We start from the raw sequence: 16,093 nt of genomic DNA on the forward strand, positions 1-16,093 counted from the left end.
TTGATCTAGTACACGATGTCCAAACGACGAGTCAATTTAGCCAGTCTCGACCAGTTATCGTGGCGACGTGAACTAGATCATTGGTCACCACCATTAGCGACACGGCCGCAAGGTCCGTTACTGAGAACGTAGTTCAAGCCACCATCCTGGGATGTCTCAAAGGAAGTTCCCATGGCATCCTGTTGATTGCATGTCTGCCCAACAACGACCTCGCAACCGCCGGCGTTGTCGTAGTATGAGAAGACGCAGTTGGTGGTTTGCAGGCAGCTCACGCAGCAGTCGTAAGCCGAGTTGGCAGTCCTGCTGAAGACCTGGTTCTGGGAACCACCAGAGTTGACGTTGATCGCCGAAAACTGGTGGCCGCCGTTGGCGGATGAGACCTGGTTGCTTGCGCCACATGCAGCGTAGACAGTCTGGGCTGGGGCGGTCTCCGTTACCGTGGCTAGAGTAAGAATGGTCAGCTAGCTATTCAAGTACCAAAGATAGAGATGAGGATGTCATACTAGTAGCAGTGGTAGTAGTGGTCGCCGTCGAGGTTACGGTAGTTTGGGCTGTGACGGTGGGGCTGACGGTGACAGTAACACCAGTGGCAGTTGGAACCGTAACTGTGGTAGTGACAAACGCAGTGGCGGTCGTGATATCAGTCGAGGTGCTGGTGGCAAGCGTGACGGTGGTAGACCTGGTCCGAACGCAGGTCGATGGCACGACGGTGCTGACCCTCACTGTCTCGATAATCTTTACGCATCTGACAGACTGGGCATACCATCTCCGGGCGATTCGGATGGGGTTGAGAGTCGAGTTGGAGCTGGAGTCGGGGCTGGAGCCGGAGCTGGACTTTCTCTTTGTGCATGGAGCTCGCTTCAGGAGTGGGATGCGTCCTGCGAGGGAACGCTTCTTCTTCTTCTTGGCAACGTAATCTGGCTCCTCAGAGAGAGGGGTGAAGCCTGCCGGTGCTGGCTGCGTCACTATCGGAGTGGTGGTCTCAGTGACAGTTGAGGTACTACCGGTTGTGGCGGTGCTCGTCACGGTAACGGTGTTGAAGACGGTAACTAATATGGTTAGCAAGATGGTGAATGATGCGAGCCATGGGAAGCTTACCGGGGTCGCCGGTCACGAAGTTCGTGGAAGTACTAGTAACCTGAACGGTAGTAACGGTACTGAACGCCGTGACGCTCACCGTAGACGTGGCAGTGACAAAAGGTGGTGTAACAGTTCTGGTAGTAGTGCGAGGCGGTGGGCAGACGGTGGTCCGAAGGGTCAAGCCAGTAGTCTGGGTGATGGTGGTACGACGGATTGGGCTAACAGAGACTCGCCCAGACGAAGTCACGCAGACCTGTGAGCTGAAGACGGTGCTCTGCGAAGCGGCGAAGCCCTGTAGGGCGGCCAGGACCAGGAGTTTGAGCTGCATGTTTGCGTCTCACAGATGCGAAGATGAGGATTCGATCAAGTGAAGTGATGCTCTCATGCGGTGGCAGTGATGCCGTCAAGATGAGATATCTCTTCAGCTTCGGGAACGACAAGGACACCGTGGTAAGAGGGGATTTATCTGTCAATGGTATATCGCGAAATCTCCAGTCGTCGATTGCTTGTGAAAGTCGGCGGACTTGACCGACCAGATTTATTCCTTTCCTGTGTATCTGCATGGCTCTTCATGCGAGGGCTTGCCCTTGTTCTAGCAAGATTGAGTTGTCCCACGGAAACCAATGAAAACAACTCCTATCTCTCTTACTCCGTATTTCTGTCTGCGTAGGTGGCCTTGACGTCTCCTGCAGTATGTCAACATCACCACCTGCTACAAAAGATAAGGCGGCGTTAGTTGGGTAATGAAGAGTATCTTGGCGCTGCTTGAGCTGATGGTGAATATTTGGGCGGCAGCCATGGTGACAGGGGCTGCTTGGGCTTGCAACCCATAACGTATAAACACTGAGTTAACCGAGCCGAGACCAATCGTTTCGCCAACTCCAAATAGCCATATATCGTCATGATATATGCCGAGCATTGTTCTCGCAGCATGCAGCATCGAAGAAGCGGTCTATGGCAAATTGGTGGGAAGTATTATTGATATCAAGCCGAGATACATGATCATGGCAACGTCATTCCCTTTTACTCGCCATGTCTATGTCATTTTCGAATGCAATCAGCTAGTACAGTAGCTCCCACAGTGGGTCTCACCTCCAGGCCTTTCCCGAGAGGTTACGGTTAGACTGTGATAAATACTTTATCTGATCTGAAGTACACTAGAACATCTCTCGGTGAGTTGGGAACGTCCATGCTAGAGCCACATAACCTCTGGGAAACACTCTCGGCGGCTTTAATCCCGCGAACACAGCCTCCCTGGGTCGGAAACTCAAACCATGCTGAACAAGTTTCGCGACCATCCCAACTGCTCTCCAAACGGCAATTCAAGACATCCCAACAAGCTCCCCTGCTGACAGAAGCTTTTCTCCCTGTATCCAAAGGCATAAAACAGGTCATCACCTCGTATGGTTTCGGCCGAATCTCAAATGAGGCTGTTATTGCATCCTTCCTCGGCGCCGAATACTGAATTATGCTCGTTGGGCGTTGGTGGCAGTGCTCGGCCGAGAAGGGTATGCAAGATCATGGAACCTGTGCGGTTCAGGTCGATATCATGATGCACAGTAGTTTAGCCCAGAGGATCAGATCCCGACCTTTCGCGCAAACGCAGTCACAAGTCCAGGACTCAAACAACCTGCGTGTTCAGGTGGCGACTACCATCATTTAATCAGCAAAATAATGCCAGTGGACACATCGAGGGTGAGCCAAGCCGCTGGTTTGAACCCAGAGCCGAAAGAAGCTTTTTCGAAGAGCTCCACATCGTGGAAAGGTTAAGCAAACGGGGAGACTGGTATCTGGTCCGTGGACACATGAGGCTTGTCACGCATAAGTTCGTGTTACGAAGTGCCCAGGTGATGAGCGCATGTCGTTGATGACAGGTGTACAAGCCCTTACTGATCTGGGGGGAGGGTTCATGCGTAGTTTCACAATACGGTGGTCCTAGTGTGATTCCCATGTCTCTGCCCGAGATATAAAATTGTTCAAGTTGGATGGATTGTTTCCCCTTCGATCAAGGCTGAACCCACCGTTTGTTCTGTCTTTTTCTCGATCTATAACTACAAGTATGCGGTTTGCCATATTTTCCGAGGTGTCTCAGACTGAATGAACTCTTTGTTCTAGCTAGTCACTACGTGCATGATGCTCACGTTTGATCAAGCTGCTCGTCTGAAGCCTAGCCTTTGTTCTTCCATGTTTTCTTTTATCATCGCTAAGAACTGAGGCCCAAAGCTGGGGATCATGAGGAAGTGCCTGTGTTCAACCTATAGTCTCCTGTATTAGCAACTTGTTTGCGGCTTTGTCCCACATACATGACCAGAACTCCATTTCAGTAAATGATAAAGATGAAAGATAAATACAGCCGTGGAGAATGGGTTCTTATCGTCCAATCTCCTCCGTCACAGCCGTTCCACTGGGTAGCCTAGCCAGAGGATAGTCTTGAAAATTCTCTACACTTTTCACCATGGGTTCGCTGTTCACGGTTATCCCCCACGTTGATGGCGGAGAAGGAATACCTATCACAGTGGAAGATTTCGCAGAACGTTCCGCTGCAGTCAGCCGCAGGTATTTCCACCAGATGTACTATCAACTTCATATTGAGTTGCTACAGCGCTTCGGTGGAACGAGCTGTCATCCATCAGAATTCGTCTCAGCGAGAAATCGCTCTCGCCGTGCTCAACGGGTGCTTCTTCACTTCCGAGAACATGGAGACAGATTCCATCTTTTGGACACGGTTGAGGATGGCTGGTACAGACTTCGGGCGCTTGCCCAGCTGATGCCCCCAGATGAGGAGGTCGGCGATTGGCCCCAGAAGTCTTTCAGGTCTAGACGGTTCAGGTCTTGGTTCAAGAACGAACTTTGCCATTGGCTCCAAGCCCTGCCTCCGTTCCTTCTCCAGGAAGCAGCAGCCCTTCGAGTCGTTGATAATCGCCAGGACCTGTTCCTATATCGTCTTGGTTTCTTGAATCGTGAGAACAGCATGGCGACCACCAATGAAGACGACGATGCATCGTCTGTGTTTTCCTGTTCGTCCGTCGGTGAGCTAAGGCTGCTCCAAAGATGAGGAGCCTAGGATGGAACATCTTCCAAGACATTTCGTCATTCCTTTTTCTTTATTTCTTTTGTGCCCCACCTGTTTATTCTTTATTCCCATGCGTATCCAGAACAATTCATGGGATCACGCCCTCGCGCCGTTATGTTCTCACTTCCTGGTAACAAAGGCGGCCTGTAGTCTAGTGGATCGTTGTGCTAGATATAATTCGATTACAGTATTCAATATGAACAATTCACCAACCCAAGTCTTTCCTTTTAACTATCATTGGTGATCGGTTAGTAGACATGGCCTCATCCACCCGGTGACAGTACGTGATCGCATCGCCTTGCAGAGAAGTGACTACCCCCTCTAAACTTGCTGATGTCTCGAAATCTTGAAAACCTCAATTACGTTTCCGTATGTGATCAGCAATTTGGTGGGGGACACAAGACGGACAAATGATCGGAGCGCTGCAACCATCAAGGGTGTGCATGAAAGCTGTCATGCCATTCTCAACCCCTCCTTTCTTCCCCTCGCAAGGACGAAATACTTTCTTTCACTTCTATTACCGCTATCTTATCTTGAATCATGTCTAGCAGAGCTATTCCTGCCCCTGGACCAGCCGAAACCGAAGCTGCCGGCGTAACTGAGCCGGCTGCTGCCGTTACTGGCCAGCGCCCGGTTTGTACTGCGAAACCCTTGAGTTCATGCAGGTCTCATGTACTAACCTCTCACAGGCTGCCAACACCGAAGACAGAGACTCTAGTCAAGATGATGACGAGTTGGCTGAGTCAACCACATCGATAAGCGATAGTGTTCTCCAGTATCGAACTATCCACGGCCGGACGTATCACAGCGAAAGAGGGAACGCACAGTACTGGTACTATCGCCTAAATAATTGCCCTCGCAGTGTGCGACTAATATGATTGAAGGGGTTCTAACGATGAGCAGCAGAACGAGTCTATGGATATCAAGTGAGTCGGGGCTTTTTCAATATTGAAACGAGTGACGCTGACACAGCAAGCCATCATCTTCTGACTCTAGCTATTGGCGACAAGTTGCATCTAGCACCGCTGAAAAAGGACATAGAAGTTAGCTTAGCCAGCCTTTACCTCCTGCTGCTCCATTGCTAACCGGTTCAACCCAGAGAGCAGTTGACATCGGCACTGGGACAGGTATCTGGGCTATGTGAGTGCTCCCCCACCCGCGAAGCCGTAAGTTAACGTCTTTTGTCACAGTGAGTTTGCAGATGAGCATCCTGGATGCAAGGTGATTGGTACTGACATATCACCTATCCAGCCCGGCTGGGTGCCGCCAAACTTGGAGTTGTACGCACAGTCCGGAGCGTCTCGTGCTCGCAATTGCTCATATTCGCTAGTCACATCGATGATTGCACGCAAGAATGGACCTTTTCGCCCAATTCTCTCGACTACGTGCACATGCGATATTTGACAGGCAGCATTATCGACTGGAGGGCCTTGTTTCGTGAAGCGTTCAGATGCTGCAAGCCAGGAGGATACATTGAGAGTCTAGAATCAGCACCATGGCTAGAAAGTGACGACGGAACTGTTACTGATAAGACGGCTATGTCTCAATGGGGGAAGCTTTTTGTTCAGGGTGGTCTCAAAATCGGCCGTTCATTTACTCTGGTGGACGATGAGGAGCAGCGAAAGGAGATGGAAGCCGCTGGGTTCGTCGACATTCAAGAGTTCAACATCAAGGTAGGCTTTTTACCCATTCCAATACTGGAAAGTCTTACTAACTTCATGGCATAGGTTCCTCTTGGAGACTGGCCAAAGGACTCAAACTTGAAAGAAATGGGTCGATTCTCACGGGCCACTCTGGAGCAGGATACCGAGGGTTATGTCCTGTATATGGCTACTTCGGAGGGTTGGTCGAGAGAAGAGGTATCTGTCTACGCTGCGAGGCTGCGGCGTGAAATGCGGAACAGCAAGATTCACGCCTATTTCCGCATGAAGGTGGTCTGGGGTAAAAAGCCCGAATAGCCTCGATATTCGGCCTAACCGTCTTTGGTGATGGCGTCTCGCCATCGTTGAAATAAGCTTGTCAACATGAAACAACAAAATTGACAGGCCCCGGACGATCCGGATATGAGCTGATTTTGCTTCCATTGTTACCAAAGAGCCTGACATGCACTCACACGCTTCCTCCTAAAGTCTCAATCACGTTGTCTAAGACGATGCAAAGACTAAAAGCAGACCAGATTCTGCACCCCGGACTTGGCCAAGCCGGCATAACCCAGCGGCAGTAACATCGCCAACGCTTCCACCTCCCGCATTCAGCGTCCGCGGCATTTTAAGTCTAACAACGACTCTATTGCCGATAGGTGGAACGGGTACCTTGGGGGCACCACTCGGAGAAGGTCATTCCGTCACCCTCTTGTGGGCCGCAAATCCTCCCACACCGCCGGTCCTTGACCATTTGAGAGATGGTTCTCTCGGCTCCGGTTGGAGGATTCTGGGAGGACCCCTGTTGCGAACAGGGACTAGTAGGAAGCTTATAATGACACCTTAAAACACAATACCATGGGGGCATAAAAGGGACGGATGTCGCTCGTGTTGTCGGGGTAGAGGGAACTGCTCAGTCTTTGCTCTCAACTCTATCTTTGAGTATCAGCTCGGTCAAGGCAAAATCATGGTTCATCTGTCTTCCATCGCTACGGCGGTGCTGGCTTTTGCCAGTGCTGTCAACGCTGCCTGTGGTGACGGCAGCCCCCAGGCTACCGTCACTGGCTCTGGCACCTATACCGCCAAGGTCGGCGGATCCAACGTCTACTCTGGATCCGACTATCGTCTTGCCATTCAGACGGCCCTGGACCGCATTAGCAGCGGTCAGCGTGTTGTCGTTTCCGCCTCGGGCAGCATCGGCGCCTCTACTCTCACCATCACCAGCGGCAAGACGTTTGAGGTCTGCGGCACCATCAACGTCTCCAACAGGTCCGGCCGTGGTGCCATCGAAGTCACCAACCAGAATGACGTCAAAATCCCTTACCTCAAGATGACCGGAAACCCCTACTTTGGTCTTCGCTTCTCAGGCACCAAGAACCTGAACCTAGGCCAGATCACCATGAACCTCAGTGGCGGTATCGGCATCCGTTTCGACCGCGATCTAGCTGCCAACTCCAACGTCAAGATGGACACCATCACCGTTACCGGCGCCGGCAGTCACGCCGTTGAAACCTGGAACATTGACGGCCTGAACATCAACTCCGTCATTGCCCGCGATTGTGGCGAGTGCGGTCTGCTCCTTCAGAAGACCACCAACGCCTGGGTCGGCTACGTTGAGGGCAACAACGTCGGCACGGGAACCGGCTACGCTACTCTTCGCTTTGCCAACAACAATGGACAACTCCCCGACGGCCAGTATACCAAGACCAACGTCTTCATCGACAAGGTTTACTCTCGAGGTGGCGGCCGCGGTATCTTCTGTGTCTCCATGTCCGGTGCTGCCGAGATCAAGCAGATTGATCTCGCCAACAACGGAAACAACGCTGTCCTGATTGAGAACTGCTACAACTTTGCTATCCGGGACGGAACCATCAACGGTGGAGGAGAGGTGCGCGTTGCTGCTCGGAGCGAGTTCCCCAACAACAGCGGTATCTACGTCAAGGCCAAGATTGACAACACCTCTGTTCGGGAGTCTCCTTGTGCCGAGAACATTTTCTGGGGCATCACTGGCAATGCCGCCAAGAATGTCTGCAATGCTTAAGCGGACTTGTGGGGGATTCACCTCTGCGGCAGGCAAAGGACATCAGGCTTGTACATAGTGTCATTTCTAGATGCCGAGCTAGTATATATCGAGATGTCTCGTCAACAAGTGCCCCCAAAATAGGAAATATTGTGATCGTCGTCCGGGACTCGCATGACCTCGGTGGTCTTTACCCCGACATACCGACCTCCCACTCTGGCATCTTGGCTCGGCCCGTCACTCGTGTGTAGCGTGGCTAAAACCAGGACAGGCATCTGCTTGGTGGATATTATGAAACACAGCTCGCTAGGTATGCAGGTGGGTTACAGTTGCTGATGGTGGGGGCAACCTGGCTATTGGTGCGCCTTAGAACCCTGGTCTGTCACAAAGACACCCTGAGAGCAAGTGATCGGACAACGACTTGAATGGGCGATAGTCCGTAGCAAACGGGATGTCGCAATTCGCACTTGAATTGCTGTATGCCTCCACAGACGGTACACAGAGGCGGTGTACCACGTGGGAATGAATGAGCTCGCACTCTCTTGTGCTCAACACGTGTGCTAAGCGTCCATGGGTGTGGCAGATATTCAGGGAAGCCCTAAGCAGTATTTCACATCTTCTAGGGGAGAACATTCACTGTCTCCGGGCAATATACGGCATGTCTGAAGAATATCAATCGTGAAATGAGATCTCTAGGCCATCAAACGTCGGGTGAGAGGCCATCTCACTAGTAGACTCGGGCAAGCCACAAGCAAAGAGATGCATCACCTAAAATCATCCATCTCTAAGAAGACCAGACACCAAGGCATTTTCTTTGGAGTTCAGATAAAACCTGTGCATTCTTCGCCATTAAAGCGAATGCTGATATCCATAGTCTTTGATAGCGTGGCACTAGGGCTGGCATTTTAGGCAACAAACCTCGCTGGTTGCGATGCCCTCACTCAACACAACAACCGTTCCTCCTCGGTGGCACCTATCGGGCCGACGGTCAAGCACATCGTTCCTTCTGGAACATGATTTAATGGCTCACCACATGACACAATTACATCGCCATTCCCGCGTAATGTTTCTGCTCTTTGCATCCATGCGCTTCAACATAAACACACCACTAGATTACATCCTACCTAGCCATTGAGTATCTCATCAGGAGTACCTTGGTTCTCAATACCATATTTTCTTTATTTTGCCCTCAGAATGCCCGACGCTGACGCCAGCCCGCTGCGGCCGGAGCCCAACACGAACAACCAGGCTAGCGAGTGCCCAACGGCCGAGCGTCCAGTGACGGAAAAGATTGAATCTACGGTCCAGGAAGAAGCCAAGACCCAAGATGCAGCGGACGAGAAGGCCAGAGACTTTTCCGAAGATTCGACCGAAGACGAGGAGCACATCGAATTCGACGAGTGGGTAAAGTCGTTCGCGGCTGACCCCGACTCTGCTTGGAAGCAAATGCAGCTCAAATTCGAAGCCTTGATGGCCACCGACAGTGATGGTTACATGGCACAAGACATTCAAGAAGATCAGGAGGACACCGGTAAACTATCTGCCTTTCTCCCGAACCTTCTCCATACTGATCACGCGCTTCAGAGGTTGCAGATGAAACTCCCACGACTTCAAGAGCCACCAAATGCGAGTCGCCAGACCCCCAACAAGACCTCCCGGATCACGAAGAAAACTGCGATTGCTGTGAATGCGAGTCGCCAGGTTTGCCAGAAGACTACCCAAAAGGCCTCCTTGAGCATGCGAAAAAATTATGTCAAGGCGAGTCGTGAGACATCTGTTCGGGTTTGAGCCTGGCAAAAACACATGCAACTGGGATTCTCACTTTTTTCGTCAAACTACGTCGTCGATAGTTAGACAAACAAGTCTTCCGTCGCCCTACAATACTATCATTAATGGGCACTACACACGACACGCTCCGGCCCAGCTCAAAGGCGCAGATAGTGCGGGACGAAGACGGGTCTCCGAAGGCCTTGCCTACGGACAGCACATACTTCTCTTTCTACAAGGAAGCCGGAGGCTGAAAGGAAACCAGTGGCGAGTTACAATCACGGCATGGAATTGGATTTGTATACAATGCAGATTATCAGTTAAACAACTGACTTGCGTACTTTCCCAGACATGGTCGTGTGGCTGGCTGCACTGACAAGGCCGTAGTCGCCGGCATATGATGACATCTTCTCTCACAGCAGAGGCAGGTCCATGGAGGCACTGGAAAACAAGGTGTCTTGATGCAACCAGTCATCGGACTGAACGCAAGGCAACCCATCGTGCCTAGCTACCTAGGTACAGTGGGAAGTAGATTACAAAGGAGGTCTAAGAACAAAGTCAGAGTATCTCGGGCAATGGCACGCATATCGAGCTTTGTTGAGTCTATGGGAAAGCTACTTGGCAGTATCAGAGCTCTAGGTTGGCTTCAAAACGCGAGGAGGATCGAGACAAAGACAAAGTCGGCCAGAAACAGTATGCAAGAATAGAAATGACTCCATGGTCAAGATTAGTCAAGTCGGCCGTCCGAGAGTTGTGACTTCAAAGAATGTCTTTGAGAAGTCCAAGTCTCCTTGTTCCAGACCAAGGCCTCGAACTTCCTTTGTTTCCCGAATATCACATGAACAAAGCCACGCTTTTTGACCACTTGCTTCTAAATACTGATTCCCTCCATGAGATTTTCTCCATCACTCTTGTTCTTCATTTTTCTCATCATCTCACTACCTTCAAGGAACAAGGCATCTTCAACACACTCCAAACTTCACTACCCAACTATCTTCAAAAGTATGGCCGGTTTTGGGCAAGCCAGAAAGACCCAACCCAGAAACGCGGCCAAGGCCCTAATTGAAGACGTGCCAAGGCCATGGAGCTCTACTCTCAAGCATCTATGTAGAGGGGCTGAAACGCTTTCAAGGACAGACATCTTCTCGTGTCTGTGCTTCTACGAGAGGCCCGAGAGCTGGATCTTTTTCATCGTTGGCGAGGGAGGTTCTATGCCCCCTGTCGTGAACCTGCAATTGCATCGGCATGTTGTCTTTATCATCATGCTGGAGCACTGGGTCGTTGTCCATGTGGACCTCATCGACATGGAGGCGGCTTATCTAGACCCCAAGAGCTCCGACACATCCAGTCATCCCATCCGTATCAGGCACCTTTTGGTGCGCTGGCTTGAAGCGCATCTCGATCATGGCAACATTGACGAAAAGCTCAATTTCTTTGAAAAGGTTTGTCCTGAACAACGATGACATGCCCCCGCCTCCACTAACGTGAACTGTGTAGGAATGCCAACAGCACGATGATACCGGCATTATTGCCATTTCCAATATCACTGCGCTTGTCAGGGGCTATTCTTGTTGCGCGGGCATTGATCCCGCCCAACGTCGCGTCGAGTTCATTCAGAAAATGAAAACCCTGACACGTTCGAAGCGGCCAAATAATCGACTGGGCCAATGGACCAGCCCCAGCGGTTTGCGAAATGCTAAATCATTGTTCAAGAGTCCACCGCCAGTGCCTCAGAACGCTGATGCTGCATCTTTAGCTAACGTGCACAAACCTAGCCAGTCCAGGCATCCCTTGGCTTCGTACATGTTACCTCCTGCTACCGCTATTCCCCCCACTACTACCTCGAACAAGCGCAAGCTCGAGGTCTCTGGGGTCATTCCCGATGTTCCAGCTAAGCGGAGACAAGTTGCGGACTCAACTGAGGAGCAGAAATCTTCTTGGCTGTTCTCAACGTGGTGGGGAAAGAAGGCAGATCCTGAGGTCACGCCCAAGTCGACGAAGCAGCTCCGCCAGGAACTGGAGAAGGCTGAGGCTGATATCCAGGCTATCAAGTCTGAGATGAGCGAGATCGAACAGAGAAGCGGGCGCCTGTGAGAGGATGCTTACTATTACCCTTACGAGACTGGCGTGTCGTCTACCTGCACATAGCTGTGGGGTCGAAATGACAAAAGGTGTGATTTGAACAGGGAGGGGGGGTTTGTTTTCAAGGCTGCTGGAGTTCTAGCTTGTTCCGACTGGTTTGTTGCTTCACGGGCGTGATAATGGTTGGGACAGTCCCCCATGGCTTTGGGAGACCTCCGAAGTCATATGCTGTATCATTTGCTTCTTTTTAGTTCCATTATAAATTCTGCCTTTGGATATTTGAACGAAATATGAGTATGACGTTAGACCCGTCCCTGACTGCATTCAGACTCTCATATTGAGTTGCCTCCCACAAGTACACGCACTATTCATGCTGAACACGTTTATCAAAAACAAGACACTTTCAGTTCAATTTGCAATACATGCATGTCAATCTCCCGCCAAACTGTTTCATCCACAACCCATCACTCATGAAGATACTTGATCTCCTTACTGGGGTTAGGCTGTGCAACAAGTCCAAGCTGCTGCAGCGCAGTCAAAGTGCCTTCCTCAGCCGTCTCATCAACAATCTTGCCGTCCCTCAGGGTGAAGATAGTAATCTCGGAAAAGTAATCTTCTTGTCGGTGTTAGCACGGTCCAGGGAACCAACCGCCAAATCGCTAATGGCAACACCGGTGTGTGTCCCACCACCAATCCATCGCCCAACAACGTAGGGCCCGCTTGCGATGAGAGGATGCCGGTAGACACGGAACGAAATGTCTGGGAAAGCCTGTGATATTCAGCAGAGAAATCTCGGTTACAACGACATCATAGTGAAAACGGCTCACCTCCTTCAATCCTCGCATCATCTCCTTGGTAGCCTTCTTGCCATAGCGAGGACCATGCATGGGATAGTTGATGACAAAGTCGTCTACACACAACTTGTCGACAATCTCGGGATTGGCCTTGTTCCAGTACTCGTTAAAGTACTCGGTGACGACGGCAAGGTTCTGTTGTTCTTCCTGAGTAGGTATCGTGATAGACTGTCTTTGGGATCTAGTTCTCAAGAGATGGAGCATTGAGCCTAGGCGAACTTCAGGCATATTTATAATATTTACATCCTACTATTACGCAGTTCTATTCCAGGTTCGTTGCTATATAATGCACCAATGAGTGAACTGCAGATAGACTTTCCGACTATCTGAATGAATTCAACCAGGTGGGCGATTGCGGGCAAATTGACCAATGCGCTTTCAACAGACTGTCAGAGTATTCAAACGATACCCGTTGGCTCATATGGGGCTATCGCCCCAGGCGAGCTAACCTAGTAAGCTAGGTTAGCCATAAAATTATAATATAGCTATAAAATTATAATATAAACCCTATACTTAGTAATATCCTTATTTATATATAATTATTACTTATTTTAGCTATTTTTTATAATATTAACTAATAAAAAATACCTCTCTTTTATTTATCTTTATTATACTAAGTAATATAAATCTTAAGGCTACTTAAGAAATTATAGTATTATATGCGCGGTATACCTAGGGCCTTTATTATAATACCTCTACTAATATAACTTAACCTCTCTTACTTTATGCTATTAATGCCTATTACCTTAGATCCTCTTTTACCTCTATCTTAGAGGATTATAAGAAGGCTAAAGACTAGATCTATGCCTTATTAAGTTAATAGATTATAAGTCTTTATAGATAAAGAAGATAAGGCTATTATAGCTTTTATTATATAAATAAAAAGGTTTAGATTTCTTATTTTTAAAGCTAAGATTAAAGATATTATTATAACCCTTTATTAATATAAAAATCTTAATATTAATTTAATTAATAAGATATAATATTTTTATTTTTATATTAATTATTTTAAGCTTAAATAAATATTTCTTAAGGTAATAAAATAATCTTATAAGTCTTAAGAAGTTAATAATCTTTATAACCTTTAATAATAATTTAAAAGCCTAATTAAGACTATTTAAAGTTATAAAATTAGCGCCTCTAAGTATTAAAATATTAATTAGGCTAATATTAAGATTAAGATCTTTAAGAAAAGTATTAAAGTTTTTATTATATAAATAAAATAAAAAATAAAAAAATAATTTTTTTTTTTTTTTAATTATAAGATTTATATTTTTATTAATATAAATAGCGCTATAAGTAATATAATATTATTATAACTTATCTTTAAGATATTTCTTATCTTAAATTAAATATATATAAAAGTTAATCTTAATATTTATTTTATTTAGTTAAATATAATATTCTTTAATTATAAAATAATTTTTAAATAAATAATATATTTTAATTAGTATTCTTAGGCTAAATCTTTTATAATATAAAATTATAAAGTAACTTTTAAAAAGTAATTTAATTATAATAAATTCCTTAAAGATTTTATTTATAAGTATATTTAATATAATATTTTTTATTTTTTATACTTTTAATAAAATAATCTAATATTTTATTATTTTTAATAAATTTATAAGATATAAAGTTTTTATTATTAAAAAATTTTATATAAAATTTTATATTATTATAATTTTTTTATTTTTTTAGTTTATATATAATATATATAATAAGTAAGTATTATAATTATATAAGTATTATAAGAATCTTAATCTTTTTATTAAAAATTATAATAAAAATATTATAAATTATTTAATTAATTAAAATTACTTATTATAGTTTTCTCTAAATATCTTAATTATTACCTAATAGGTCCTTATATTATACCCGGGCTTATTATATATACTATAGCGCTAAATACTTAGTCTAATTAACCTCCCTTAATTATTACTTCTTAATAATTTAACTATTACCTATATATTTATATTTATTTAATTAATTACTTACCTTTCTTTTTTTATTATTATTACTTCTCTTTTCTATAATCTAGTCTTTTTTACCTTTTAGTGCTAGCTTAGTATATTATTTACTTATTAAAGGTCTTAGATCTTTATCTTTATAAAAGCTATCTTATATATAATTACTTTTATTTCTTTTATAAGAGACTTTAATGCCTTAAGAATTAACTCTAGAAAGCTACTTTAATACCTTTTAATTTATTTTTTAAGGTATTTAAATTAAGATTAGGCCTTAAGTATAGTCTTTAAGGTTTTTAAAGCCTAAGGGGTTAATAATTTAGTTACCTCTTTAATTAGTATTAATATTTATAGCTATATATTAAGCTTTAAGATTATAATTTCTAGGTTAAGAGAAATAAGATTAGCTTTTTTAAATACCCCCTTAATATTTCTTTTTATTATAATAGCCTTATATATAATATAAAAGATTAAAAAGAATTTAGTTTTTAAAATATAAGTAATAAAGTATTTAATTAAATACTTTATTTTTTAACTATAAGCCTTTTTAAGTAGCTTAAAGTACTTAATATTAAGGGGCTAAAATAGATAAGAAAAATAAAATAATATATAAAGCTAAATAATTTTTTTTTTTATAATATCTCTTAAATTTAATAAAGTAATAATTTTTATAATTATTAAGAATTAAAAAATAATAATAATTATTTAATTATTTAGCTATATATTAATTAAAGTATTTTAATTATTTTAGATTAATCTTATTATTAATCTAGCTATTTTAGATTATTATAATAGCTTAATTACCTAAGAAGTTATTATCTTAATATTAATTAGCGAGGTAATATTAACCTATACTAATAATAAATAATTAAATTACTTAGCTTTTTATATTAATTACTTAAATAACTATAATTTATTTCTAGTTTTTAGGCTATATTAATTTTAGCTTTAAATACCTTTTTATACTTATAATAATTATTTTACTTATAATTATATCTATAAGAAAGCAAATTTTATTAAAGTTATAAAAATTATTTAATTAAATATTATATTTTATAATTATATTTATTATAAGCTAAAACTAATTATAAATAATTATTAAGTCTTTATATTTAGCTCTTTAATAATTATATTTATAAAAGAAATATATCTTAAGGTCTAAGTACTACTTAATAAAGTTATAAGCCTAATATATGCTAATTAATAATATATTATAATTAGCAAGTAATTAATTAGCTATTTCTTTTATATTATAAAGCTAAGGGGGAAATCCTTATAAATCTAAATTAAGAATAAAGTAAATAAAGATTTATTTCTTTAGATTAAATAGTTAATATAATTTCTAAATAATATTATATTAAGACTAAATACTATATTATTAATAATATAAGGTATAATAATAAACCTTATAAATAATTATAGCTTATTAGATACTTAACTTAGGGTTATTATATATAGCCTAAAGGGTAAGAAGTATTTTAGCTTTATTAAAAGCTTATAATATATTAAGTAGTTAAAAAATAATTAATTAAATAAAGAAGATATAAGTTAAGGGATTTTTATAATATTTATATAATTATAATACTTATTTATTATATATATTATATTATAAT

The 16,093-nt window shown here is 43.9% G+C and overlaps 6 protein-coding genes across 6 annotated transcripts; 4 read left to right on the forward strand and 2 right to left on the reverse strand.

Annotated features, from left to right (window-relative positions):
* Nucleotides 1–77: 77 nt before the first annotated feature.
* On the reverse strand, nt 78–1,408 carry MRS44_011124 (uncharacterized protein; the record flags this gene model as incomplete). The annotated part of the gene is made up of 3 exons (XM_046281009.2): nt 78–442; nt 504–1,049; nt 1,099–1,408. 3 exons carry the CDS (start codon nt 1,406–1,408, stop codon nt 78–80), a joined length of 1,221 nt encoding a protein of 406 aa, XP_046135175.2.
* A 2,127-nt stretch (nt 1,409–3,535) lies between these two features.
* MRS44_011125 (uncharacterized protein) lies at nt 3,536–6,111 on the forward strand (the record flags this gene model as incomplete). The annotated part of the gene is made up of 8 exons (XM_065619611.1): nt 3,536–4,101; nt 4,702–4,786; nt 4,843–4,985; nt 5,038–5,079; nt 5,207–5,293; nt 5,344–5,433; nt 5,484–5,826; nt 5,881–6,111. The coding sequence occupies 8 exons, from the start codon at nt 3,536–3,538 to the stop codon at nt 6,109–6,111; spliced, it is 1,587 nt and encodes a 528-aa protein (XP_065475683.1).
* Nucleotides 6,112–6,760: 649 nt separating this feature from the next.
* MRS44_011126 (uncharacterized protein) lies at nt 6,761–7,834 on the forward strand (the record flags this gene model as incomplete). Its single annotated transcript, XM_046275776.2, has 1 exon — nt 6,761–7,834. The coding sequence occupies one exon, from the start codon at nt 6,761–6,763 to the stop codon at nt 7,832–7,834; it is 1,074 nt and encodes a 357-aa protein (XP_046135173.1).
* A 1,173-nt stretch (nt 7,835–9,007) lies between these two features.
* On the forward strand, nt 9,008–9,834 carry MRS44_011127 (uncharacterized protein; the record flags this gene model as incomplete). The annotated part of the gene is made up of 2 exons (XM_065619612.1): nt 9,008–9,595; nt 9,664–9,834. The coding sequence occupies 2 exons, from the start codon at nt 9,008–9,010 to the stop codon at nt 9,832–9,834; spliced, it is 759 nt and encodes a 252-aa protein (XP_065475684.1).
* Nucleotides 9,835–10,584: 750 nt separating this feature from the next.
* Nucleotides 10,585–11,674, forward strand: MRS44_011128 (uncharacterized protein; the record flags this gene model as incomplete). The annotated part of the gene is made up of 2 exons (XM_046283987.2): nt 10,585–11,022; nt 11,078–11,674. 2 exons carry the CDS (start codon nt 10,585–10,587, stop codon nt 11,672–11,674), a joined length of 1,035 nt encoding a protein of 344 aa, XP_046135172.2.
* Nucleotides 11,675–12,126: 452 nt separating this feature from the next.
* On the reverse strand, nt 12,127–12,744 carry MRS44_011129 (uncharacterized protein; the record flags this gene model as incomplete). Its single annotated transcript, XM_065619613.1, has 3 exons — nt 12,127–12,261; nt 12,312–12,431; nt 12,490–12,744. 3 exons carry the CDS (start codon nt 12,742–12,744, stop codon nt 12,127–12,129), a joined length of 510 nt encoding a protein of 169 aa, XP_065475685.1.
* Nucleotides 12,745–16,093: the final 3,349 nt, after the last annotated feature.

Source organism: Fusarium solani (genome assembly GCF_023522795.1).
Source record: "Fusarium solani strain SB1 chromosome Unknown bctg00000007, whole genome shotgun sequence".
Classification (NCBI taxonomy): domain Eukaryota; kingdom Fungi; phylum Ascomycota; class Sordariomycetes; order Hypocreales; family Nectriaceae; genus Fusarium; species Fusarium solani.